The sequence below is a fragment of the Somniosus microcephalus genome, chromosome 34, assembly GCF_052327205.1.
Source record: "Somniosus microcephalus isolate GS21.2 chromosome 34, FLI_Smic_1.0, whole genome shotgun sequence".
Taxonomy (NCBI): Eukaryota; Metazoa; Chordata; class Chondrichthyes; order Squaliformes; family Somniosidae; genus Somniosus; species Somniosus microcephalus.
The window spans coordinates 8,414,587-8,442,315 of NC_141020.1; the positions used below are offsets into that span (position 1 = coordinate 8,414,587).

At 49.2% G+C, this 27,729-nt stretch overlaps 1 protein-coding gene across 1 annotated transcript; it reads left to right on the plus strand.

The window, feature by feature from the left end:
• The first annotated feature begins 242 nt into the window (after positions 1–242).
• On the plus strand, positions 243–22,161 carry LOC147096726 (creatine kinase M-type). Its single transcript, XM_085973334.1, has 8 exons — positions 243–351; positions 10,052–10,264; positions 11,301–11,455; positions 16,369–16,501; positions 17,496–17,667; positions 18,870–18,993; positions 20,001–20,190; positions 21,764–22,161. The coding sequence occupies exons 2-8, from the start codon at positions 10,072–10,074 to the stop codon at positions 21,940–21,942; spliced, it is 1,146 nt and encodes a 381-aa protein (XP_085829460.1). The 5' UTR covers positions 243–351; positions 10,052–10,071; the 3' UTR covers positions 21,943–22,161.
• The last annotated feature ends 5,568 nt before the right edge of the window (positions 22,162–27,729 follow it).

The following is a 27,729-nucleotide window of genomic DNA, read 5'->3' on the forward strand; positions in this document are numbered from 1 at the left end:
GACGTCCGGAGGTCGTGAAAGGGTGCTGTAGAAATGCACGTCTTTTCTTTTTGGTTTCCCTGGGCCTCAAAGAGCTGGGTCTGGCAAATTCTAAACAGGAGAGCCAATGACAGGGGCTTGCGGTCACAAGGCTGCTCAGCTTACCCAAGGTCTGGCCAAGGCGTCACCGGAGTCCCTACTTGGGCAAAGTGACCTTTTAGGAAGGGCTGAGCGGAAGAGTGGCTGAGCATAAAAGGACCAAAGCGAGCACCCAACACCCTGGGTCACCCATTCCAGCGCTAGGTGTGAGGACAGTGCAGGGGACAACCACTCCAGAACCAGTGTGATCGGTGAAAAGTTTCCCTGGGTCAGGTAAGAGTCGTTGAAGACAAATGGAGTCGCTTTGCAGATCAGATCTTCACCGAGAGGCGAAAAATATCTTTGAACACCTATTTTTTTTAATGCAAAAAAAAAGTCAGTCAGCTTTGGGCTTTGGCGTTTGACTTTTAAAAATCTGCACGGCTGCGGGACACACAAGGAGAACTCAATTCATGATTTTAGACAGAATGCAGCATTTTAAAGGAGAAAGTTGGGAACAGAACTCTCAGGAAATTGCATATTTGATGCAACTTTTTTTCCTGCAAGAATTAATGTTCAAAATTCCGCTTCAGAAAACGGCATCGTTTATAAATGCACTTTTTAAGAGCAGAGAGAACGATTCTAGTTCAAATATATCTGCATTTTAAAGGTTATTTTTTCGCCAACAATTCCTGCTTGGTGATCAGATTAATTTGCATTCTTAATTTATCTTGCTTTATATATATAAAAAATTCCAATTCATTGCACACGCTCGCAAACAGAAACCCAACACCAGTACTATTAGCAGCAAGCCTGATCTTTCTGGCTTATATCATCCACTCGGTGTTTCTCCCCCGCCGGAGTTTGCGGGGGTCCCTTGGCGGAGAAGCGAGTCTTGAACCCCCAAGCCTTAAGCCTTCTTGTGCTGTAGTCCGCTTGACATGTTCCACTTGACCAAAGGAGTTGCAAGAAGGGGCAGGCTCGTCCGCAGGGCGATCGGAAACGGTAGGACTCACACACACACACTCTCAACAGAAAAAGGAGCAAGTTCTGGCGCAAGCGTCTGCGCTCGCACAAATTTCCAAGCTGCGGGCGGGTTCTCCTGGGCGCAATCGGCAGCGCAGTGGTTCAGTGGTTTCAGCTAATGCAAATGACAGACAATTCCGTTGGGTGTGCAATCAGAAGTGTGGCTGTTGTGCAAGCTTTGCAAAAAAAAACTATTTTACACCTGTACTTACTTGAGTTGCAGGTTGGCGAGCCATTCGGTTCAGTTAGGTGCTTTGAGTCGGGCTAAAGGGGGCTTCAATTGGTCTCAAATCAGGCTGGATTAGGGTGGGGCATCTCGCGGCGTATCGCCGTCGGTTAGACCTTCTCCCCCTTCGCCCTCCAGCTCGCATATAATTTGCGCCGTAACTTGCCGGGGAGTGCGAGCCGACAGCGGCGAGGGCAACGGGTTCATCTGGGACCTTGGTGAACGACGGCAGTGTCCCCACTAAGCCGCGCGGCCCACGCAGCGCTCCGGGGGGGGGGTCCCAGCGCAGCCGGCTCACCGGCTTTGAAATGGGAATGGGCCGCGCCGCCCGTTTTAAAAAGGGAGCGGGGAAACACTGAACGGGGGGACCAACAATTCCAATTCCAATTCCAATTAAAATGCTTTATTGGCATGAAAGTTTACAGAGAACCATATTGCCAAAGCTATCTCAACAATCTATCTCCTTGACCCACGAGATTTAAGAGGAGCGATGGCGAAGGAAATCGGGTGAATTAAAGTCAAATCGGGTGCAGAAAGAGAAGGAAAGAAAGATTGGATTAAGAGAGAGCGAGGGGGTAAAAAAGAGACAGAAAGGAAAAGTAAGAAAGAAATGTAAAATTTTTTAAATCTCTAACAACAATTTACTACCTGCAGGAATGAGACGCAACCATCTAAATTGACTGACATTGCATTATCAATTAATGTGCCGTTAAAAGGGTTGCTAATTATGAACCCAGCTTTCTGCAGTGAGGTTAATGGTCAATTAATATGTAAACCCAGCAAGTTCCTAAAAATAACAAGTCGTCGAAGGGCACGATGCCATTTCTGCAACGCAAACCGCTGATGCGGCGTAAATCAACCAGCAAACTCTGGAGGTTTGCATCTCTTCAGCCCCGGACCTTGCTGGCCAGTTAACGCATTCGTACCTGCGTGGATCGTGAACTCGCCATTAAGATTTGCAGCAGGATTTGGCCAGTGTCTTGATTGCAACCTGGTGCCTCTACCCCTCCCCCGCCCCGGTTAGAAAGCGTGTGTGTGTGGTTAAAAAAAAGAAAGAAAGACTTGCATTTCTATAGCGCCTTTCACAACCACCGGACGTCTCAAAGCGTTTTACAGCCAATGAAGTACTTTTTTGAAGTGTGGTCACTGTTGTAATGTGGGAAACGTGGCAGCCAATTTGCACACAGCAAGCTCCCACAAACAGCAATGTGATAATGACCAGATCATGTTATTTTTGTGATGTTGGTTGAGGGATAAATATTGGCCCCAGGACACCGGGGAGAACTCCCCCCTGCTCTTCTTCGAAATAGTGGCCGTGGGATCTTTTACATCCACCTGAGGGGGCAGACGGAGCCTCGGTTTAACGTCTCATCCGAAAGACGGCACCTCCGACAGTGCAGCACTCCACTGGAGTGTCAGCCTAGCTTTTGATGTGCGCAAGTCCTTGGAGTGGGACTTGAACCCACAACCTTCTGACTCCGAGGCGAGAGAGAGAGCGCTGCCCACTGAGCCACAGCTGACACTGATCCGGATTTGCTGAGGTTCCTTTCCCATCCGGTGACAGGCTGCCCCCCCCACCCCTCACTGCTTGGGCTCGCACACGCACGAGGATGGGCTCCTCGCGTGAGCTGCGGGGGGGGGGGTCCTGCCAGTACCTGTGTCTCCCGTACCCCAGCGAGGGCTCCAGGGAACCCTGCAGGAGAGAAAGCGGGAGGAGGGAGGGGTAGGTGACACTAAAGAGTTTTGGGGGCTATCCGAAGCACCTTCTATTCCAGGGACGGCCGCACTTTTTGCACTGGAGTTGATTGCACACTCACACTTCTGTGTGTGTTTGTGTCATGTTGCGACTTCAACACATAAAGCTAGGCTGACACTCCCAGTGCAGTGCTGAGGGAGCACTGCACTGTCGGAGGTGCCGTCTTTTGGATGAGACGATAAACCGAGGCCCCGTCTGCTCTCTCCGGTGGACTTAAAAGATCCCATAGCATTATTTGGAAGAAGAGCTGGGGGGAGTTCTCCCCGGCTTCCCGGCCAATATCTATCCCTCAGCCAATATAACAAAAACAGGCTGTGCGGTTATTATCTCAGCGCTGTTTTATAGGATCTTGCTGTGCGCAAATTGGCTGCCGCGTTTCCTACATTACAACCGTGACTGCACTTCAAAGAAAAAGTGCGTTGTTGGCTGTGAGGCGCTCTGGGACGTCCTGAGGCGGCGAAAGGCGCTGTGGAAATGTGAATGCCTTATTCTGACTGGCACCATTGTGTCTGCGACTGGCTCCCTCTGCTGGACAGGCGCGCAATTACACATTGCTTCTTGTCGAGTGCAGGCGGCATTTCTTCAGCTCAGCCGCCTCACTCCCGGAATGAGTCGGAAGGTGCGGAGTTCGAATCCCAGTCCCGGCGGGAGTTCCGGCTCGGGATTCCAGGTTGACAGCCAGCGGGCTGTGGGTGGCCTCCTGCCCATTATCGTATGGGGTCGTGGGGAAAATCCATGAAACCCATCCCTTTCTCCCCCCCACCCCCTCATTGGGTGGTTACGTGAAAGAGCATTCCCCAACGTTCCCGCTAAGCGATTATTTTAAAAAAGCGAATGGGCCGGGCAGCCAGTTAAAGGGACCCACGCACCAAATAGCAGAGGAGCAGTGACGTTCACGACTGTTAATCAGCCCTGCCAATCTGCACGCTGTTCTCCAAGGGAATAGCGTGAAGATACGGAAGCGATAACAACGCCACCCTGTCCGACTGTCAACCAGCCCCTCGAATCCTCGCACACTGTTCAGCAAGAGAAGAATGCGAAGATACCACTAACTTGAGGCCAATTCATTAAATATGTTCAAGAAGGAGTTAGATATATTTCTTAAGGCTAAAGGGATTAAGGAATATGGGGAGAAGGCAGGGACAGGGTACTGAGTTTGGATGATCAGCCATGATCTCATTGAATGGTGGAGCAGGCTCGAGGGGCTGAATGGCCTACTCCTGCTATCTTTTATGATTCTGTGTAACAATAAGCACGGGTAAATGTGAAGAAAATCATTTGGAACAACAGCAAACCTCAGGAATACAAGCATGAGATTAATGAGATAAATGACAAGACTTAGTTATTCACCCAGTTCACACACACAATAGCAGTTCCTAAAGTAATATAAATTTCCATAATCTCAGAAAACATCTCGGGTTATTCTAGCGCAACGCTGCATTAATCCTATTTAAGAATGGACTGTGCTGCAAGATCTTGACTGCTAAAATTAACACAGCACCTCACGACCATTGTATCGTGAAGTTCAAATATTCTTTTAAAAATCTGACTGAAATATGAAAATAGTCGATGCTAAAATGTCATTTTTGCAGTGCGTGTCGTGGATGATGTGATGTAAGAAAACTACTAGGCACTTGGTCTAAGCGTTAAACAAAGCTTTAATCAACTGTTTTACAACATGGAGGTCTAGTTGTGTCCTTCACTAGTTCCTGTTAAGAATGTCCTGCGCAAGCTGGGCCCGTGCCCGAGTATTTATACTCTCCCTGGACAGCGACACCCGCAGTTCGCTCAGTATTATTTCATAAGTCTTTCTTTCATGAATGACTGATTCATGTCATGATGTATTGTGATCAGTGTATCTATTCTGTTAACGACATCACTGGTGTTATTCAATGTGTCCCGTTCGCCCATCACCCCCTGTGCTCGCTGGCCTACATTGGCTCCCGGTTAAGCAGCGCCTCGATTTCAAAATTCTCAGCCTTGTTTTCAAATCCCTCCGTGGCCTCACCCCTCCCTATCTCTGTAACCTCCTCCAGCCCCACAACCCCCCCCCCCGAGATATCTGCGCTCCTCCAATTCTGCCCTCTTGAGCATCCCTGATTATAATCGCTCCACCATTGGTGGCCGTGCCTTCAGTTGCCTGGGCCCTAAGCTCTGGAATTCCCTGCCTAAACCTCTCCGCCTCGCTACCTCTCTTTCCTCCTTTAAGACGCTCCTTAAAACCTACCTCTTTGACCAAGCTTTTGGTCACCTGTCCTAATTTCTCCTTATGTGGCTCGGTGTCAATTTTTTTGTCTTATAATACTCCTGTGAAGCGCCTTGGGATGTTTTACTACATTAAAGGCGCTATATAAATACAAGAAGTTGTTGTTGTTGTGTGTGTCCTCACTGATTACGGATACGATACGTGCACTTTTCCGGACCGGATATTTCCTAAGGAATTGATGGGGGAATTTCAGACCACCCAGTTACCAAATCACCGCCCAAAACAAAACCCCAGGCACTATTAGCTATCTTATTCAAAAGGAATGACCGTCAGTAATCGCCTACAACTTTAATTAATTTGGGTTACTTGTGGCTTTGGGACTCCTCTTCGGCATCGAGTGTTGTAACCTATTTAAGGGACGCCTTTGAAGTTCTTATTAAAGCAGAAGGCTATGGGTGTAGATGTTGGTTGAGGACAGAATTGGGCTTAGCCGAGGCACCCCATGGTCGAATAGCCTGCCAGCAATACCATCCTAGGCCACTTGCCTGGATGAGTGCAGCTCCAACAACACTCAAGAAGCTCGACGCCATCCAGGACAAAGCAGCCCCCGCTTGATTGGCACCCCATCCACCACCTTAAACATTCACTTCCTCCACCGGCGCACCGTGGCTGCAGTGTGCACCATCTACAAGATGCACTGCAGCGACTCGCCAAGGCTTCTTCGGCAGCACCTCCCAAACCCGCGACCTCTTCCACCTAGAAGGACAAGGGCAGCAGGCGCATGGGAACACCACCACCTCCAAGTTCCCCTCCAAGTCACACACCATCCTGACTTGGGAATATATCGGCCGATCCTTCATCATCGCTGGGTCAAAATCCTGGAACTCCCTCCCTAACAGCACTGTGGGAGCACCTTCACCACATGGACTGTAGCGGTTCAAGAAGGCGGCTCACCACCACCTTTTCAAGGGGCAACTAGGGATGGGCAATAAATGCCGGCTTTGCCAGTGACACCCACATCCCATAAACGAATAAAAATAAATAAATACTGGACGCCATGGAACTGAACTCGGACGAAAACCATTGACTTCGGGAGAGAATATTGCAGGGTTTTGTTTTAAGATTGTGGGTTCAAGTCTCCACACCAGAGACTTGAGCTCTGAATCCAGGCTGACGCTCCCACTGCAGTGTTGAGGGAGTGATGTACTGTCGGAGGTGCCGTCTTTCGGATGAGACGTTAAACCGAGGCCCCATCTGCTCTCTTGGGTGGACAAAAAGATCCCGCGGCCACTATTTTGAAGAAGAGCAGGGGGAGTTCTCCCCCGGTGTCCTGGGGCCAATATTTATCCCTCAATCAACATCACAAAAACAGATGATCTGGTTATTATCACATTGCTGTTTGTGGGAGCTTGCTGTGCGCAAATTGGCTGCCGCGTTTCCCACATTACAACAGTGACTACACTTCAAAAAGTACTTCATTGGCTGTAAAGCGCTTTGGGACTTCCTGAGGTCGTGAAAGGCGCTATAGAAATGCAAGTTCTTTCTTTGTATATATTTAGTATTAATTGCAAATATAACCATCTGTATATGCTCTAGCACACCAGTTCTAACACAGAGCAACGATGAAGTTCTGGAACGTGTGACAGTGAGCATTTACTGACTTAACACCACGACACCAGGATAGTGTCCATTCATCTCCGGCTCGGGTTTTGAGTCTAGGTTTTTAAAAAGATGGGATGATGGTCTCCGTTCTAGAACGCGGAGTAACCTCCATTCTTTCGTCGCTTGCCTAGGAAGCCGGGGTAAAGGTCTCTCTTTACTGGGTGGTACAGGGTGCAGAAGGGTGTCTGAGTATTTCTGAGCGGATTTTCTCAGTGGAGACGTGCTGGAAGCAAGACTTCCGGTTTACGGGTTTCAGTCCCGCCCCCAGCAACGTCTGACCAACCCACGCTATTTTCCCTTGATTGGCCTTGTTAAGCCCGCCCTTACCGGCCAACTAAGGGAAAGCCGGTGACAGATGACATCCGCGTATGACGCTTCACCTGTCAAATTTTTTGACAGATGAATTGTCAGTGTTTGACAGCTTTGAGAAGCTATCAAACACTGACAATCTCTGTTCTAAGGTGAGCCCTTGCACACAGGCTCACCAAGACCTCTCTCCTCAGCAGAAAGCAGATGGCTGCTGCATCTGAGAGTGCAGCAGCCATTCTGTCATCTCTGCCGTTGAGATGAGGCACCACCAGGAAGAAGCAAAGGTAAGGAAACTTTTTCCAATACTTTACACTCACCTCTCATACTTACCTCTCCATACTTGCACCCATCACTCACCTCTACAGCTGACATTTCGACCCCTCTCACCCCCGCAGACCCACTGCTCGCCTCGCTGACCCTGGCGAGGTTCGCAGCCGTCGGGAAGCCCGCAACTGCAGGCGTAAAATGGGGAAAAGCTTCAAAACTGCCTGTTAACAGGCAGTTAACTGGCTCTAATCCCCTTCCCGCCTCGAGGAGACGGGTCCCTGCGCGACTCGGGGACCCGCCTCCCGGGAAAATGGCATGGAGGCGGGTTGGGAGCGAGGTCGGTGCCCGCTCCCAGTTTCTGCCATTTTCCCGGCAGTCCCGCCTCCATACCCGCCTCCCCAGGGTTGGGAAAATTCCCCCCCGAAGGATGCCTTCATACCAGAGGACTATGTGGTATTAAAATAAACCAGAAAGACCCTCTACATTGAGACAAATGAGGATTAGGAAAGTTCTTACAATCATCAATAAGTTCTTCACTCCAAACTTTACTATTTAAAACAAAAACATATATTTTTAGTTCCTTTTTTTTTATATAGAATGTTTAGCACAGTAACAGGCCATTCAGCCCAACTGTTCCATGCTGGTGTTTATGCTCCACACGAGTCTCCTCCCATCTCGCTTCATCTCACCCATCAGCCTAACCTTCGATTCCCTTCTCCCTCGTCTGTTTATTTCGCTTTCCCTTAAGTGCGGTTTAGTTATCATTTTCGAATTGCGATTAAATGTTGCTGGTGGAATGAGAGGTGATCTCAATGAAATGTACAAAATCTTTACAGGGCTCGACAGGGTAGATGCAGGGAGGATGTTTCCCCCTGGCTGGGGAGTCTAGAACCAGGGGCCACAGTCTCAGGATAAGGGGTCGGCCATTTAGGACTGAGATGAGGAGGAATTTCTTCACTCGGAGGGTGGTGAATCTTTGGAATTCTCTCCCCCAGAGGGCTGTGGAGGCTCAGTCGTTGAGTATATTCAAGGCTGAGATTGATAGATTTTTGAATATTAAGGGATTCAAGGGATATGGGGATAGTGCAGGAAAGTGGAGATGAGGTCGATGATCAGCCATGATCTTATTGAATGGCGGAGCAGGCTCAAGGGGCCAAATCACAGAATCACAGATCACAGAAACCCCACAGTGCAGATAGAGGCCATTTCGGCCCATCGAGCCTGCACTGACACATATCTCACCCGATCCCCGTAACCCCATGTATTTAATCCCCCTAACACTAAGGGTCAATTTTATCATAGCCAATCAACCTAACCCGCACATCTTTGGACTGTGGGAGGAAACCGGAGCACCCGGAGGAAACCCACGCAAACACGGGGAGAATGTGCAAACTCCACACAGACAGTCACCCGAGGCCGGATTCGAACCCGGGTCCCCGGCGCTGTGAGGCAACAGTGCTAACCACTATGCCACCGTGCTCCTCCTCCTCCTGCTCCTATTTCTTACGTGATACCATCTAATAAATTCTATTTAAAAAAAAAAACTTTTGCTAAGTGTTTTATTGCAAACTGATTCAGTGGAACATTGGAACGTTCCTTGAGGTGATGCACAGCAGTTAGTATTTGAGCGGTTAGCTACAAATTGTGGGGGGACAGGCTGGAGGCACCAGGGGGCCTTTCCCTGTCCGTCATTAGGGACATCGGAACAGGAGGAGGCCATTCAGCCCCTCGATCCTGTTCCGCCATTCGGTGAGATCCTGGCTGATCTGTGTGACCTGACTCCACCTACCCACCATGGCTCCATAATCCCTTAATACCCTCGGCTAGCAAAATAATCTTATCAATCTCAGAATTAAAATTATTAATTGAGCTAGTTGTCATGAATCTTACCATTCATGTAGAAATGACTCATGAGATAACACTGGGCGGCCAGCTGGTGGCGCCGTCCAAGGAAAGTATAAATACTCGGGCGTGGGCCCAGCTTGCTCAGGATGTTTCTGTAACCAGGAACTAGTGATGTAACTAGAATCTCATGGTTGTGAAACAGTTGATTAAAGCCTTGTTTTATACTCAAACCAAGTACTTAGTGAGTTTTCTTACATCACCAGTATCTCCTGCTTTTTGTGAGAGAGAGTCCCAAACTTCTACCGACCTTTGAGTGAAGAAGGGTTTCCTGAGTGGCCTGGCTCTGATTTTAAGGTTGTCCCAGATTCCCCTACCGGTGGAGAAAAAGGTTTCTCTCCAGCTACCCTATCAATTCCTTTCGAAATCCTAAAAACCTCAATCAAAGTCACCCCCTTAACCTATACTTGAGGGAATACAAGCCTAGTTTATGTCATCGCTCCTCATGTTTTTAGCCTTGGGGCCCTGGTAGCATTCTGGTGAAGGTGCGCTCCTTCCGAGGCCGATGTATCCTTTCTACGGTGCAGTGCCCAGGACTGGCACGCAGCGCGTGCTGATTGTCCGTATGTTTGTGTGTAAAAAAAAAACAAGAACCGAACTGATCGCAGCCTGACGTTCCTCTCTGCTTGCTGCCCTTCAGGACTTGGTCAATCTACAATCATGCCTTTCGGTAACACTCACAACAAATGGAAGCTGAATTACTCGGCCGAGGCCGAATTCCCTGACCTTTCCCAGCATAACAACCACATGGCCAAGGTGTTGACCCTGGACATCTACAAACAACTCCGGGACAAGGAGACGCCCAGCGGCTTCACCATTGACGATGCCATCCAGACTGGCGTGGACAACCCAGGTGAGGGCAAGGGCGGGGGTTCAACACAGCGCTGCACTCCACACCCCCAAAACACGTTCCTTTATAGTTCTCCCACTACAGGAAACTTTTTTTTATCCGGCACCGACGGGACCGGCGTGGTGCCGGTTTATCAAAAAGTCCGGATTACAGAGAGGTATAGTTAAAAGGTACGAGAGCTCCGTACACAGCAACAAATCCAGGCTTCCCTGTTGCTTAGCAACAAGTGCAGGAACCCCGGCCACAGACCAAGCGTCCCTGTTGCTTAGCAACAAGTGCAGGAACCCCGGCCACAGACCAAGCATCCCTGTTGCTTAGCAACAAGTGCAGGAACCCCGGTTACACGGCCACAGATCCAGGAACGGCCACTAATATGAAGTAAAACTTACCTGAACCTACTCCTGAATTTTGCCGGTTAACAGAGATTTATGGTTATTTAGGTGCCAGTAAAGTGAGAGTTTCCTGTACAACCTCCAGTAGAAGCACAGGTTGTTGCGAAGTGCCTCACCCCCGATCTCTTTGATACACCTCATCGCCAGTGTTTCCGTTAAGGGTCGCAGCTGCCTAGCCGTCCGGAGGTCCCGCTGGGCAGCCGGCTATTGAGGGAGCGTTTCATTGTAAATTGTTGGGGTGGGTGGGGGAGTAAATCATTGTTTTTATTGATTAAAAGGCACTCTTTGCCTCGTTGGGGACCATATTGTCCCAACAGTTTCATCCAACCTTTATTGGAGTAAGGAGACTGCGGTGGGTGGTTCGCTCGCTGCTCACCCGTCCTTCGTGGCTGATCTGTAAGAGCTGGAATCGGGAGGGCAAGCGGCTTTCCTGCCAACAGGAGGAGGGAACAGGAAAGATGTGTGGGAAAGGGGGCAGCGTTTTCAGTGTGACACAGGTCTTCTACCTCGGATAGTTCATATAAAACATGAAGGCAGCGTCGACGCCATTATGTACACTAACGTAACACGGGGCAATGATGTATCGGTCTGATCGCTATCCCGCGCTGGTTATCTACTGTAACGGGCTTTTTGTTGGTGTCCCTCAGGTCATCCCTTCATCATGACTGTGGGCTGCATTGCTGGCGACGAGGAGACTTACGAGGTCTTCAAGGCCCTCTTCGATCCCGTCATTCAGGATCGCCACGGCGGCTATAAGCCAACCGACAAGCACAAGACCGACCTGAACCATGAGAACCTGAAGGTTTGTAATTGGCTGTTTGGAGGCTTTGACTGTCTCCTTCTTTATTATTGGGCGAAAGGGCCATGATCCGCAGACCAGGACAACACCAAAAGATTGAAAAGAAACGGAAATAAATCTGTTGTTGGTGGTTAGTTTGTCACCGAACTTTGGTTTTGAGAGCCTGAAGATTGACATACATGGAATTTACAGGCACATAAACAGGCCATTCGGCCCATCTGGTCCGTGCCCGCTCTCTGTAGAACAATCCAGTCAGTCCCACTCCCCCGCTCTATCCCCGTAGCCCTGCAAGTTTATTTCCCTCAAGTGCCTATCCAGTCTCCCCTTGAAAACATCGAGTGTCTCCGCTTCCACCACTTCCGTCGGCAGCGAGTTCCAGGTCCTCACCACTCGCTGCGTAAAAAAGTTTTTCCTCACATCCCCCCCGTATCTCTTGCCCAAAACCTTAAATCTGTGTCCCCTAGTCCTTGTACCATCAACTAGTGGGAACAGCCTTTCCCCGTCTAGCCTATCCAAACCCGTCATAATCTTGTACACCTCTATCAAATCACCCCTCAACCTCCTTTGCTCTAATGAAAACAAATCCAGCTTCTCCAACCTGTCCTTGTAGCTAAGATCCCCCATCCCCGGAACCATTCTGGTAAATCTCCTCTGCACCCTCTCAAGGGCCTTCACATCCTTCCTAAAGTGTGGTGACCAGAACTGAATGCAATACTCCAGTTGTGGCCAAACCAGCGCTTTATAAAGGTTCAGCATAACTTCTCTACTTTTGTACTCAATACCTCTATTTATGAAGCCCAAGATCCCATATGCTTTGTTAACCACTCTCTCAATATGTCCTGCCACCTTCAGGGGCCGATGCACATTAACTCCCAGGTCCCTCTGTCCCTGCACACTCTTTAAAACTGTGCCATTAACTGTATATTACCTCTCCCTGTTCCTTCCGCCAAAATGCATCACCTCACACTTCTCTATTAAATTCCATCTGCCACTTGTCTGCCCATCCTGCTAGCCTTTCTATGTCCTGTTGCAATCAATTGGTATCATCCTCACTGTTTGCCACACCCCTAAGTTTGGTGTCATCCTCACTGTTTGCCACACCCCCAAGTTTGGTGTCATCGGCAAATTTAGAAATTCTACTCTGTATTCCAATATCCAGGTCATTTACAGGAAACTTTCGATTAACCGGCCACTAAATAACCGGAAATGTCGGTTAACCAGCAAAATTCAGGAGTCGGTTCAGATAACTTTTTTTACTTTTAGTTACTTTTTTAAACTCATTTCTGGCTGTGCAAGCGTCTAACTGAAGCTGTTGCTAAGCTACAGAGACGCTTGCAAGCTGTGTTGATTGTTTTGAAGCTAAGCAACAGGGTTTGTTGCTTTAGACGGAGCGCTGAGCTCCATATCTTTTAACTATCGCGCTCGATTCTCCGGCATTGTTGATAGACCGGCACCAGCTCGGTCCCGTCCGTGCCGGATACCAGAAAGTTTCCTGTATATATGTATATCAAAAAAAGGATTGACCCCAGCACTGACCCTCTCCCCCAAATCCTCTCTACGTCTACCCTGTCGAACACCTTCATGATTTTAAAGACCTCTATCAGGTCACCCGCTCAGCCTTCTCTTTTTTCAAGAGAAAAGAGCCCCAGCCTTTTCGGTCTTTCCTGATAGTTGTACTCTCCTAGTAGGAGATTGTAGGAGGGAAGCACAGACTGAAGATAGCATGGAGTTCCACATGTTTGAGATCCGAGGAAAGACGATGTGAAATGAGTCTTTCGTTTCAACACAGGGAGGAGGAAGGCATATTTGAATTTGGGAGGAATGATGTGTAGCACAGCAGAGAGAGACGAGAGTAGCAAAGCAATGTTCCAGGAGCCTCCACCAATATGGATGCATATTAAGAACATAAGAAATAGGAGCAGGAATAGGCCACTTGGCCCCTCGAGCCTGCTCCGCCATTCAATAAGATCATGGCTGATCTTGGGCTCAAAGCCACTTCCCCGCCCGCTCCCCATAACCCTTCACTCCCTTATCTTGCAAAAATCTGTCCATCTCCACCTTAAATGTATTTAATGACCCAGCCTCCACGGCTCTCTGGGGCAGAGAATTCCACAGATTTGCGACCCTCTGAGAGAAGAAATTCCTCCTCATCTCAATTCTAAAATGACGACCCTTTATTCTGAAACTGTGCCCCCGAGTTCTAGATTTCCCCACGAGGGGAAACATCCTTTCTGCATCTACCCTGTCGAGCCCCCTCAGTATCTTATATGTTTCAATAAAATCCCCTCTCATTCTTCTAAATTCCAATGAGTATAGGCCCAACCTGCTCAACCTTTCCTCATAAGTCAACCCCTTTCATCCCAGGAATCAACCTCGTGAACCTTCTCTGAACTGCCTCCAATGCAAGTATATCCCTCCTTAAATAAGGAGACCAAAACTGTACGCAGTGCTCCAGGTGTGGTCTCACTGATCTTGCAGACAGTTGGGCCTTATAGACAAGGGTTTGTTATGGGTCCCCTCGGCCGGTGAAAGGGCAGGATCTCCTCAGTCCGGTAAAATGGAACTAAAATCATAACATGAACAGTGAGCCCAAGTGGGATTCGCCCAGCAATTTCAAAGGTGGTGAATCTTTGGAATCCTCTGCCCCAGAGGGCTGTGGATGCTCAGTCGCTGACTGCATTCAAGGCTGAGATCGATAGATTTTGTTTTTTGAACTTTAGGGGAATCGAGGGATCTGGAGATCGGGCGGGAAAGTGGAGTTGAGGTCGAAGATCAGCCATGATCTTATTGAATGGCGGAGCAGGCTCGAGGGGCCGAATGGACGACTCCTGCTCCTAGTTCACATAAGAACATAAGAAATAGGAGCAGGAGTCGACCATATATTCTATTGTTCATGCTCCCAATGGGAAGCCCTCCTTGCAAGGAGCGTGGGTCGGAGAATTGGTGCCACAATGTTGTAGCCTTGACTCTAATCCATGCTTATCTGAGGAAGGATGTTCTTACCATGGAGGGAGTGCAGCGAAGATTCACCAGACTGATACCTGGGATGGCAGGAATGACGTATGAGGAGAGATTGGGTCGATTGGACTTATACTGGCTGGAGTTTAGAAGAATGAGAGGGGATCTCATTGAAACTTATAAAATTCTAACAGGACTAGACAGACTAGATGCAGGAAGGATGTTCCCGATGGTCGGGGAGTCCAGAACCAGGGGTCACAGGCTAAGGATAAGGGGTAAGCCATTTAGGACTGAGATGAGGAGGAGTTTCTTCACCCAGAGAGTGGTGAACCTGTGGAATTCTCTACCACAGAAGACAGTGGAGGCCAATTCATTAAATATATTCAAGAAGGAGTTGGATATATTTCTTAAGGCTAAAGGGATCAAGGGATATGGGGAGAAGGCAGGGACAGGGTACTGAGTTTGGATGATCAGCCATGATCTCATCAAATGGCGGAGCAGGCTCGAGGGGCCGAATGGCCTACTCCTGCTCCTATCTTCTATGTTTCTATGCTCGCTGCGAGTACAGCTTCCCCAGTAGGAGTACGGGGATAATGTTGTCTGGGAGGTATATTGTGGCAATAGTTATTTGTGAGACTGACAGTTGGTCTTTAATTATATTAATTAGTTTGTTCTTCAACATATGGAATGCGCCGCCTGAAAGGGCGGTGGAAGCAGATTCAATAATAACTTTCAAAGGGGAATTGGAAAAATACTTGAAAAGGAGCAATTTGCAGGGCTATGGGGGGTAGAGCAGGGAGAGTGGGACTAATTGGAGAGCTCTTTCAAAGAGCCGGCACAGGCACGGTGGGCCGAATGGTCTCCTTCTGTGCTGTATCATAGCACAGAAGTAGGTCATTCGGCCCATCATGCCAGTGCTGGCCCTTTGAAGGAGCTCTCCAATTAGCCCAGAAATCTTCTCTGCCTCCCTCAAGGCCTTGACGGCCTTCGTAAATCGTGATGCCCCAGAATTGGCCACAATATTCCATTGGGGCCTAACCAGTGGTTTCTAACTTCCTTGCTTTTACATACGAATTAGGAGCAGGAGTCGGCCACTCGGCCCGTCGAGCCTGCTCCGCCATTCAATAAGATCGTGGCCAATCCGATTACTCCACATTCCCGCTGACCCCCCGATAACCTTTCACCCCGTTGCTTAACAAGAATCTATCTACCTCTGCCTTTAAAAACATTCAAAGACTCTGCTTCCACCGCCCTCTGAGGAAGAGAGTTCCAAAGACAAACGACCCTCTGTGAGAAAAAAAATTCTCCTCATCTCTGTCTTAAATGGGCGACCCCTTATTTTTAAACAGTGACCCCTAGTTCTAGATTCTCCCACAAGAGGAAACATCCTCTCCACATCCCCCCTGTCCAGACCCCTCAGGATCTTATATGTTTCAATCAAGTCACCTCTTACTCTTCTAAACTCCAGCGGATACAAGCCCAGCCTGTCCAACCTTTCCTCATAAGACAACCCGCCCATTCCAGGTGTTAGTCTAGTAAACCTTCTCTGAACTGCTTCCAACGCATTTACATCCTTCCTTAAATAAGGCGACCAATACTGTACACAGTACTCCAGATGGGGTCTCACCAATGCCCTGTATAACTGAAGCGATAACCTCCCTACTATTGTATTCAATTCCCCTCACAATAAATAACATTCTATTAGCTTTCCTAATTACTCGCTGTACCTATATAGTAACCTTTTGCGATTCATGCACTAGGACACTCCGATCCCTCTGCATCTCAGAGCTCTGCAATCTCTCACCATTTAGACAATATGCTTCTTTTTTTAAATTCTTCTCTGAACTGTTTCCCTAAAGCCCAGGATGACGTATCGCACTGCCATTCTAACAGATTAAACTAACCGAGAGTGACCCCTGGCTGACCACCCCCCCCAAATTTCTTTTGACCTCGTACAGGGTGGCGACGACCTTGACCCCAACTATGTCCTGAGTAGCAGAGTGCGGACCGGCCGCAGCGTTAAGGGGATTGCCCTGCCGCCCCACTGCAGCCGCGGAGAGCGTCGTCTCATCGAGAAGCTTTGCATAGATGGTAGGTCAACGCCGGGTGAGGTGATCAGTGATGGGGGGAGTCCTGATGGCAGCTGGGGAATGGATGGACAGTTAATTGCGCCCACCTCCTTTTTAAGTTTTCTTAAATAACCTCGTCCATTTTAGATGGAAAACAGGAGTGTAACAATTGTAGCCGGCAGCTCCTCCCCAAACCCGCGACCTCCACCACCTGGAAGGACAAGGGCAGCGGGCGCACGGGAACACCACCACCTCCAAGTTCCCCAACTCCAAGTCACACACACCATCCCAACTTGGAAGTATATCCGGCCGTTCCTTCATCGTCGCTGGGTCAAAATCCCGGAGCTCCCTCCCTAACAGCGCTGTGGGAGCGCCTTCACCACACGGGACTGCAACGGTTCAAGAAGGCGGCTCACCACCACCTTCTCGAGGGGCAATTAGGGGATGGCCAATAACAACAGGAAGTGCTGGAAACACTCAGCCGGTCAGGCAGCATCGAAGAGAGGAGAAACAAGACTCAACGTTTCGGGTCGAGGACCCTGCGTCGGAACGTCTGACCCGAAACGTTGACGCTGTTTCTCCTCTCTTCGACGCTGCCTGACCTGCTGAGTGTTTCCAGCACTTCCTGTGGTTGTTTCAGATTTCCAGCCTCCGCGGTATTTTGCTATTGTATTGGGGAACGGGCAATATTGTGTGTGTGTGCGCGCGCGAGATCGACCAGTAAAATAATGATGTCGAAACTTTGTTCTCCTTCCAATTGCCCCTCTAATTTTTTTTTCCCCGCGTGTGGCCCCTTTAAACGGGCGGCGCGGCCCGCGCACATTTTCGCGCCTGCGCGGGACCGCTGTGCACCTCAACGGGAACGTCGCCGCCCTCCTTCTTCTGGGCCGGAGCTTGTGCTAAAATTCGCGAGGATGTCAAAACCCGCTTGTTAGGCTTCCATTTTGGCGAAAGATTTAACTGCTGCCCACCCGCCACCTCACTTAAAAGTTTTATTGTCTGATCCTCCTCGGCAGCTCTCAACAGCTTGACTGGCGAGTTAAAGGGCAAATATTACCCTCTGTCCAGCATGTCCGATGCGGAGCAGCAGCAGCTGATTGATGACCACTTCCTGTTTGACAAGCCCATTTCCCCTCTGCTCCTCGCCTCCGGAATGGCCCGTGACTGGCCCGATGGCCGAGGAATTTGGTAAGTGACCACCAGAATATTCAACCGGTCCGTGCCGGCGTTTATCTAGAACTATAGGGGGGGTCACCGTTTAAAAAAAAAAAAAATAAGTGGTGGCCAGTTTAAGACAGAGATTGAGGAGAATGTTTTTCTCTCAGAGGGTCGTGAGTCTTTGGAACTTTCTTCCTCAGAGGGCGGTGGAAGCGGAGTCTTTGAATGTTTTTAAAGGCAGAGGTGGATAGATTCTTGGTAAGCAAGGGGGGTGAAAAGTTATCGGGGGTTAGGGGGGAATGTGGGAGTAATTGGATCGGCCACGATCTTATTGAATGGCGGAGCAGGCTTGAGGGGCCGAGTGGCCGACTCCTGCTCTCAATTCGTATGTTCGTATGTATGTTATGCTCCACTCGAGCCTCAACACCTCACCTGATCAAGATATCCTTCTATTCCTTTCTCCCTCATGTGTTTATCTAGCTTCCCCTTAAATGCATCGATACCATTCGCTTCAACCACTCCCTGTGGGAGCGAGTTCCACATCCTCACCACTCTCTGGGTGAAGAAGTTTCTCCTGAATTCCCTATTGGATTTATTATTGACTCTCTTTTATATTGATGGCCCCTAGTTCTGGTGTCTCCCCCACAAGTGCAAACAGCTTCTCTACATCTAACCCTATCGAAACCCTTTCATAATCTTAAAGACCGCTATCAGGTCACCCCTCAGCCTTCAATCTTTCCTGATAGGCATGCCCTTGGTATCCTTTGCATTGGGACAACCACGCAAAGTTGTCCTGGGTATGTCGCATAGTCTGGACACTGTGACCCCCCAACATAACCTGGGCATCCATTGCACGTCATATTGAGGGTGAGCCGTTATCGGCCCCCCTGAGGGTGCCCGGCCTTTGCTAGGACACCATGCGCGCTGGGACTGGAGTGCAACGTTCAGACTGAGAGAGAAGGAGGCAGAGAGCCGAGAGTTAGAAAGGAGACAGGGTGAAATATTCAAAGGCCAGAATAGAGGCTTGCGGGCCCGAAATTGGGGTTCTGGTTGGTAAGAGAAAAGGTTGGTGGCGCCCTTCCATAGTTACCAAGAAATGGGTCCGGGGTGGGTGGGGGTATTGCCACGCGTGAGGTGGCGCGGTCGGTTAATCTGGCACTTGTGGTTGTTGACTTCACTCTTCTGGCACTCGACTGATTTTTGGTTTCGCACTTTTTGTTTTGTTGAAACAGGCATAATGACGCCAAGACCTTCTTGGTCTGGGTCAACGAGGAGGACCACCTCCGCGTCATCTCCATGGAAAAGGGCGGCAACATGAAGGAGGTCTTCAGACGTTTCTGCGTTGGCCTGAAGACGGTAGGAAGTTTTCGCCAGTTGCCCCTTTCAGCTGCCCCCCGGTGACCCCTGTTTTCAGCATGGCTGGGCTCGATTGTCATGGCCCCCACGGTTGAGAGGCCGGCCAACACTCTTCAGCCCAGCCAGCCAATGCACGCGAAGAAAGGCCACTTTGTCCAAGGGGAGGGCATTGTTGGCGCCTTCACAAAAGGAGAAGATTGGGGGAGGGGCGAGGGGCGGAAGATGCTTTCTTGCAATGGGGTCACGGTCCCCCCCCCTCCACTTGTAATAAATAAATAAACCAATAGGGAAATGCAGGAGAAACTTCTTCACCCGGAGAGTGGCGAGAATGTGGAACTCGCCCCCACAGGGAGTGGTTGAAGCGAATAGTATCGATGCATTTAAGGGGAGGGGAGATAAGGGAGAAAGGAATAGAAGGATATGCTGATGGGGTGGGATGAAGAGGGGTGGGAGGAGGCTCGTGTGGAGCATAAACACTGGCACGGAGCAGTTGGGCCGAATGGCCTGTTTGTGTGCCGTACATTCTCTGTAAGGTAATGTTGATTCTCTAGAAAAGAGAAGGCTGAGGGATGACCTGATAGAGGTCTTTAAGATTATGAAAGGGTTAGACGTAGAGAAGATGTTTCCACTTGTGGAGGGGGAGGGGGGCGGGGGGGAGTCCAGAACTAGAGGCCATCAATATAAGATAGTCACCAAGAAATCCAGTCGAGAATTCAGGAGAAACTTCTTTCCCCAGAGAGTGGTGAGAATGTGGAACTCGCTGCCACAGGGAGTGGTTGAGGCAAATAGTATAGAAGCATTTAAGGGGAGGCTGGCTAAACACATGAGGGAGAAGGGACTAGAAGGTTATGCTGATGGGGTGAGATGAAGAGGGAAGGGAAGGAGGCTCGTGTGGAGCATAAACACCGACATGGACCTGTTGGTCCGAATGGCCTGTTTGTGTGCTGTGAATTTTATGTAATAATGCAGTTGCATTATAAAATTATTAACACTCTTCCCCGATACAGATTGAAGAAATTTTCGTAAAGGCTGGCCATGGTTTTATGTGGAACGAGCATCTTGGTTATGTCCTGACCTGCCCATCTAACCTGGGAACCGGCCTGCGTGGTGGTGTCCATGTCAAGATCCCTCACCTGTGCAAGCACGAGAAATTTCCTGAGGTCCTCACGAGAACAAGACTGCAGAAACGTGGCACAGGTAAAGGCCTCTGGTGAAATTACTCGAGAAAGCTTGGCTTGATTCCCGGTTCCATCGCTGGTCTATGCTAAATTAGCGCTCAGCCAGGGCAGCAGTTGAAATGATCAAGTTGGTTTTGGCACTCCTGCAATAAGGAAGTAGAAAAACTCACCCAACGTTCCTGCTCCTGTTATTCCAATGACTCCCAAGAGCGTCAGTTTGGCTCACTCGATGGCACTCTCGCCTCCTGAGGGAGGAGATTATGGCTTTGAGCCCCACTCCAGGACTTGTAGGACCTAGGGTGACCCATCGATGCAACCTTGAGGAATCGCTGGCTTTCAGCTGGAGGTAGAAGAACCCATGGCAATATTCGAAGAGCAGAGAGTTGCCCTGGCCAACATTCCCCCCCACAACTAACGGCGCCAAAACCAGATTAACCCTCATTCATTGGTGTTTGTGGGATCTTTGTGTGTGTGTGTGTAAAATGGTCAAGGGCGTTTTCCTGTCACTTCCAAAGTCCTGAAGTGCTTTGGGCGGTCTTTAAGGGTGTGGTAAGGTGTCGTAATAAATGCAACATCTTTCCTGCGTTGGCAGATAGTGGGCAAGGATAGAATTGGTACCAAGTCACCAGCAGCAATAGGGAAGAGAAGATTGGGAGGTAAAGGTGGATGTCACGAACACCTATAACAAGTGCTGGAACATTTACAAAGCTTTCTAAACACTTGCACGGGTATTAGCGAACTAATGTTTTTAAGTACTTTTACTCCCGTGGTACATTTTATCCAGTATATGATTCGATGAGCCCCAGTGCAGTGATGAGTGAGCTCTGCCCGTTGGCCATAAAGTCCTTCTGATGCAATGTTAAACTGAGGTCTTGTCTGCCAAATCCGGAGGATATTGAAGATCTTGTGGCACAATGGAGGGTAGAACAGTCTCCCGCCGTCCTGGTTGAAATCCCACGCCCTCAGCCACCCCGGAAATCAAATAAATTAGTTATTCATCTCATTGCTATTTGGGATGTGACTGGCTGCTATGCTGGCCAACATAAACAAAATGGCTGTCACACTGGGCCAACATAAACAAAATGGCTGCCACACTGGGCCAACATAAACAAAATGGCTGCCACACTGGGCAACAAACAAAATGGCTGCCATACTGGCCAACATAAACAAAATGGCTGCCATACTGGCCAACATAAACAAAATGGCTGACACACTGGCCAACAAACAAAATGGCTGCCATACTGGCCAACATAAACAAAATGGCTGCCATACTGGCCAACATAAACAAAATGGCTGCCATACTGGTCAATATAAACAAAATGGCTGTCACACTGGCCAACAAACAAAATGGCTGCCATACTGGCCAACATAAACAAAATGGCTGCCATACTGGCCAATATAAACAAAATGGCTGCCATATTTCCCAACATATTCAAGGGTCGACTGCACATCAAGGTAACTCGCAATACATGAAGCACTTTGGGATGTTTGGGAGACGTGAAACGATGCTACAGCAATGCAGGCCTCTCTTGCGCTATGGGTCACCCAAGTGGTTAAACGGTACACTAATCATTTGCTTTTTGGCCCGCTAGGCGGTGTCGACACTGCAGCCGTTGGCAGCGTCTACGACATCTCCAACGCCGATCGTCTGGGCTTCTCCGAGGTCGAACAGGTCCAGATGGTGGTGGATGGCGTGAAGCTGATGATTGAGATGGAGAAGCAGCTGGAGAAAGGACATAGTATCGATGGCCTGATGCCAGCCCAGAAGTAAACAAGAGGAGGAGAGGGGGTGGAAAAAAAAAGTAACTCCGAGCTGCCTTGGAACATCACAGATCATGAACTTTGAACTTTGGAGACGGGTGCTTACTCCTATACTTCTTGGCCACAGCCTTGTGTCTCAAACAGGGATGACATCTTTGAGGAAATGGAAGATTGGTTTCACCACGTAAAGAGTTACTAGACACCTTTAAATTAAAACATGGCCCCAAAACTCTGGTCTCTTGTCTTGTTTTGTCTATGAGTTGGGATATTGTAGAGAATTGCAAATTCTATCCGGATCCTTTTAAACTAGAATAATAATTAATTTGTAACAGAATGAGTAGGTAGCTTATTCCGCCTCTTAACTGATTCATCTGACTGCAGTTGAGGTGAATCCAGTTGTTTGGCTGAAGGTGAGGGAGGGGGAACTCCATACGACGTGTGTCAGGTACCCACCTTTTGGGGTTTTTTTTGGTTAACATACGCAGGGCTCTCCCCGGTATTCTGCAATACTTTCAAGAGAACAAAAATGAGGGAATTGAGCATTGCAGTGTTTTTTTTTCTTTATTCATTCACGGGGATGTGGGCGCCGCTGGCAAGGCCGGGCAGTTATTGCCCGTCCCTAGTTGCCCTCGAGAAGGTGGTGGGTGGTGAGCTGCCTTCTTGAACCGCTGCAGTTCCCGTGCGGTGAAGGCGAGAGAGAGAGAGACAGAGAGAGAGAGAGAGAGACAGACCCGGTTACAGGTGACGTCAGGGATTGACATTTCATCTGTCAAGAGCTTTTGACAGATGAAATATCAGCATTTGACAGCTCTGTGAAGCTGTTAAACACTGACAATCTGACTTCTAACTTGAGTCCTTCTCCACAGACTCAGTTAGAAATCTCTCCAGAACAGAAAGCTGAATGCTGTAGCTTTTGACAGCTCGTGGCCATTCTGCTTTCTGTGCCGGCGAGATGAGGGACTCCCAATACCTGAAGGAAGGAAGCCTGCATTAGTAAGTAAAGAGAAGTAAAACTTATTTAAACACTTTACACACACCAAACACACTTACCTCTGCACACATGCACCCATCACTCACCTGAACACCGGACATCTCGAACCTTCCAAGCCCTTCAGACCGACAGTCCGCCTCGCTAACTTGGCATGGTTTGGAGCTGTCGGGAAGCCCACACTTCAGGGCTAAAAATAGGGATTAGGCCAAAAACTGCCTGTTAACTACCTGTTAACAGGCAGTTAATTGGCACTAATCCCCTTCCCGCCTCGGGGAGGTGGCTCCCAGCACAGGTCGGGTACCCGCCTCCTGGGAAACGGGCATGGAGGCGGGTTGGGGGCGGAAGGGTTCGTGCCCCTCGATTCTGCAATTTTCCCCCCTCTCCCGCCTCCAAACCTGCCTCCACGGGGCTTGGAAATTCGAGCCCTATGACTCGAAGAGGGTATCATGCCAATTCTGCCCACTGTAGCCAGCACACGTGAGCGACATCTTTCTAATTGACACTAATGGTGATGGAACATGATTACAGTTAATTGCCTGATATAAACAGTTGGCCGTATTAAGCATGGGTTGTATGAAAGGTGGCGATTGTATCTGGTCCCAAAAGGTGGGAGATCAATCCATTTCCCAACACAAACAACCCTCACAACAACAACTTGCATTTCTATAGCACCTTCAACATAGTAAAACATCCCAAGATGCTTAACAGGAGCGATTATCAAACAAAATTTGACACCGAGCCATATAAGGAGATATTAGGACAGGTGAGCAAAAACTTGGTCAAAGAGGCAGGTTTTAAGGAGCATCTTAAAGAAGGACAGATAGAGGTGGAGAGGTTTAGGGAGGGAATTCCAGAGCTGAGGGCCCAGGCAGCTGAAGGCACGGCCGCCAATGGTGGAGCGATTAAAATTGGGGGGATGCACTAGAGGCCAGAATTGGAGGAGCGCAGAGATCTTGGAGGGTTGTAGAGCTGGAGGAGGTTACAGAGATAGGGAGGGGGGGGGGAGGGGGGCAAGACCATGGAAACATGAGAATTTTAAAATCAATACACTGCCGGATTGGGAGCCAATGTAGGTCAGCGAACACAGCGGGTGGGTCTTCTCATTTATCTGTAATCCGGGGCTTCAAATCCGTGGAGCTCCTTAAATGTCGCAGTTTCCTCCTCTTCAAAGTATCTCCCAGCATCCCCTAACCACCACGACTTGATTTATCTCCCCTCTCTCTCTCTCTAACCCTCGTGTATCCTCGAACATGGGCCTTGCTGAAAACTTCTCAAAAAGGTAAAAATTAAAACTTGGGAGAGATGATTGACATGATGGACCTCATTGAAGTTGGAAGATAGAGCCTCAAACCAAGTATTGATGATTAAAACTATGAGTAAACCCAAGCCAGACATTTCCGAGTTTCCCATTATAGCATAATACAGCGCAGGAGACCATTCGGCCCATCGTGCCTGTGCCGGCTCTTTGAAAGAGCTCTCCAATTAGTCCCACTCCCCCACTCTTTCCCCAAAGCCCTGCAAATTATCTTTTTCAAGTATTTATCCAATTCCCTTTTGAAAGTTACTATTGAATCTGCTCCCACCGCCCTTTCAGGCAGCGCGTTCCAGATCACAACAACTCGCTGCGTAATAAAAATTCTCCTCTGGCTCTTTTGCCAATGACCTTAAATCACTCTCTGGAAACCGAGGGGCGAACAGGGTGCCGAGATAAATGCTTCATCACAAAAAGGGGGTGGTCAGCTCGCTCGGCCAATGCTGCAACAGTGGCAGAAGCCACACAGGATCCACGGGCCCAGAACATCTATGACTCGAGGTAATCACCGGAGCAGCGACAGCAATCAAGGAAGGAGGAGCAAAGAGAACAGACAGGAGGGAGATGCCAGGACATTACCAAGTATTTACGGCATCAGAAACAGGCCATTCGGCCCAACGGGTCCATGCCGGTGTTTATGCTCCACACGAGCCAACATTGCGATAAGCGCAAAAGTAAAGATCGGGACTTGTGAGCAACGGCAGAGGATGTAGAGGGAGAACTTCCATTATTCAGTGGGTAGACCGTCTAACATAGACGCACCCATTTGGTGTGTTTCTAGAGTACCGTACACATCAGGAAAGTCCACGGTTCGAGCTGCTGTCTGGGCCGAGGTAGATGGGCAGAGCTGGGGGGGGGGGGGGGCGAGGGTCCAGGGCACAGTCGGCCTCAGTGTGGCCAGGGCTAGGACAGGGAGAAGAGAATCGGACAGAAGTTGTCGCTCCCGATTCCAGCAGGGAGTGCTGGAGGGCTACGTTCGGGTGTGGGTATTGGGGTGAAGTCAGGACCCGCTGATCGAATAATCGGCTAACGCTCACTTTTTTGGGGAGGGGGGGTCAAAGGTGAAGAATGGCCGCTTGGGTGGGTGACACCCTGAGACATGAGGCACTGCTGCCAGGGCAGAGAGAGACCGGAGCCACACCTGTGCTTACACTCCTTTAGAGGCAGCCGACAGGAGGTACACAACAACCACCTGCATTTATATAGCGCCTTTAACATAGTAAAACCTCCCAAGGCGCTTCACAGGAGCGATTATCAAACAAAACGTGACTCCGAGCCACAGAGATATTGGGACAGATGACCAAATGCTTGGTCAGAGAGGCCGGTTTTAAGGAGCGTCTTAAAGGAGAGAGGTAGAGGCGTGGAGAGGTTTAGGGAGGGAATTCCAGAGCTTAGGGCCCAGGCAGCTGAAGGCACAGCCGCCAATGGTGGAGCGATTAAAATCGGGGGATGCGCAAGAGGCCAGGGTTGGAGATCTCGGGGGGGTTGGAGGGGATTACTGAGATAGGGAGAGGGGGGGCGAGGGCCATGGAGGGATTTGAAAACAAGGATGAGAATTTTAAAATCGAGGCGTGGCTTAATTGGAATCCAATGTAGGTCAGCGAGCACAGGGGTGATGGGTCAACAGGACTCGGTGCGAATTAGGACACGGGCAGCCGAGTGTTGGATGAGTTCAAGTTTATGGAGGGTGGAAGGTCAGCCCAGGAGAGGCATTGAAATAGTCAAGTCTAGAGGTAACAACGTTGAAATTGGGATCTCTCCACTTGAGGCATGGGGTGGGCAATTGACACATTCTCTGCAATCCAATCCATGGCACAGGGTCTGCAAGTGGATTCTCAGACCAACCACCCGCCCCCCCCCTCACTCATTCCTCACCCCGATCAGCTGTGGCTCAGTGGGTCGCTCTCTCTCGCCTCTGAGTCAGAAGGTTGTGGGTTCAAGTCCCACTCGAGACCTGAGCGCATAAATCTAGGCTGACACTCCCAGTGCAGTGCTGAGGGAGTGCCGCACTGTCGGAGGTGCCGTCTTTCGGATGAGACGTTAAACCGAGGACCCCGTCTGCTCTCTCAGGCGGACGTAAAAGATCCCACGGCCACTATTTCGAAGAAGAGCAAGGGGAGTTCTCACCTGGTGTCCTGGGGCCAATATTTATCCTTCAATCAACATCACTAAAACAGATGATCCGGTCATTATCACATTGCTGTTTGTGGGAGCTTGCTGTGTGCAAATTGGCTGCCGTGTTTCCCACATTACAACAGTGGCCACACTTCAAAAAGTACTTCATTGGCTGTAAAGGGCTTTGAGACGTCCGGTGGTCGTGAAAGGCGCTGTGGAAATGCAAGTCTTTCTCTCGATCAGAGAATTTAACACAACACAGACACAGCACGAAGGGTTAACTTCAAGTAATCTTTTATATACATATACAACTCAATTCATAGCTAGAGGCTGAGAAGGTCTAATAACTTAGCACTTTTTTTTTAAACTCTGGAACGTTGACCAGTGTTTTCTACAGAATAATAGTTACAAGCAGGTTGTTTTTTTTTTAAACTTTTATACAGGAATTTTTATTATACAGTTCAATATACTCTTCAAAATCAGATTCACATCACCTGTGGTCAAACTGAACTCAAGTCAGATTGGGGGAGGGATGAATGAAAAACTGTCCAAGGCAGTGAACAGTCTCGTCCAGGGGGTCCCTCTGTGACGGGATTTAAGACAATGATCACGGCGAATTATATATATATTTATATATATAAAAAATAAAAAAAATACACGTTGGAAATATGGGGTTGCCAACCCCTCCAGGACTGCCCTGGAGTCTCCAGGAATTGAAGGTTAATCTCCAAGCCAGCCAAAAAACTCAGGGGAGGGGAAAAATAAAATAAAAATCATTAAAAAAAATGGTGTTTTACTCATTCTCGTTTGAACACTTTTGTTTATTAGTTATAAAAATATTAGGGGGGGGGAAATGGTTGTGTTGACATGTTGGAGGCGGGAGATCACGTGATGAAGTCTCCAGGAATATGTCCAACCAAAGTTGGCAACCCAAATCTGAAATGGTTCTCATTACCTTCACAAGGTTGAGTTACCACGAATGGCCGGGGTGGGGGGCTGGGGAGCTGTAGCTTGATGTCCGATAAGTTTCTTTTCGAGCCCCCACCCCCCACCTCTCAGGACAGCTCAAGTTGGGCAGGTGTGGAACCCGAGCCTTGCCAGCCCAGCTTAACCTCCTCCGCTTCGTGGCCAGTTGGCCGATTCCAGTTGGTTAAGTGATGGCTTCATTTGAGATTTAAAAAAAAAATCAGGCCGCATTCCCACACCTGCTCGCTATCTGGTGACCCCGGTCAGGAAGTGCATGCGCGAGCTTCAGTCGAGATTGGCTGTGATGCCTATTATGGTTGAATAGTCTACTCGCACTTGCGGTATTGTTTGGCGGGGGCGGAAGAGGGGGAGCTTTCTTTACCCCTGGTCAGTCAGGCAGACTCTGAAACGGA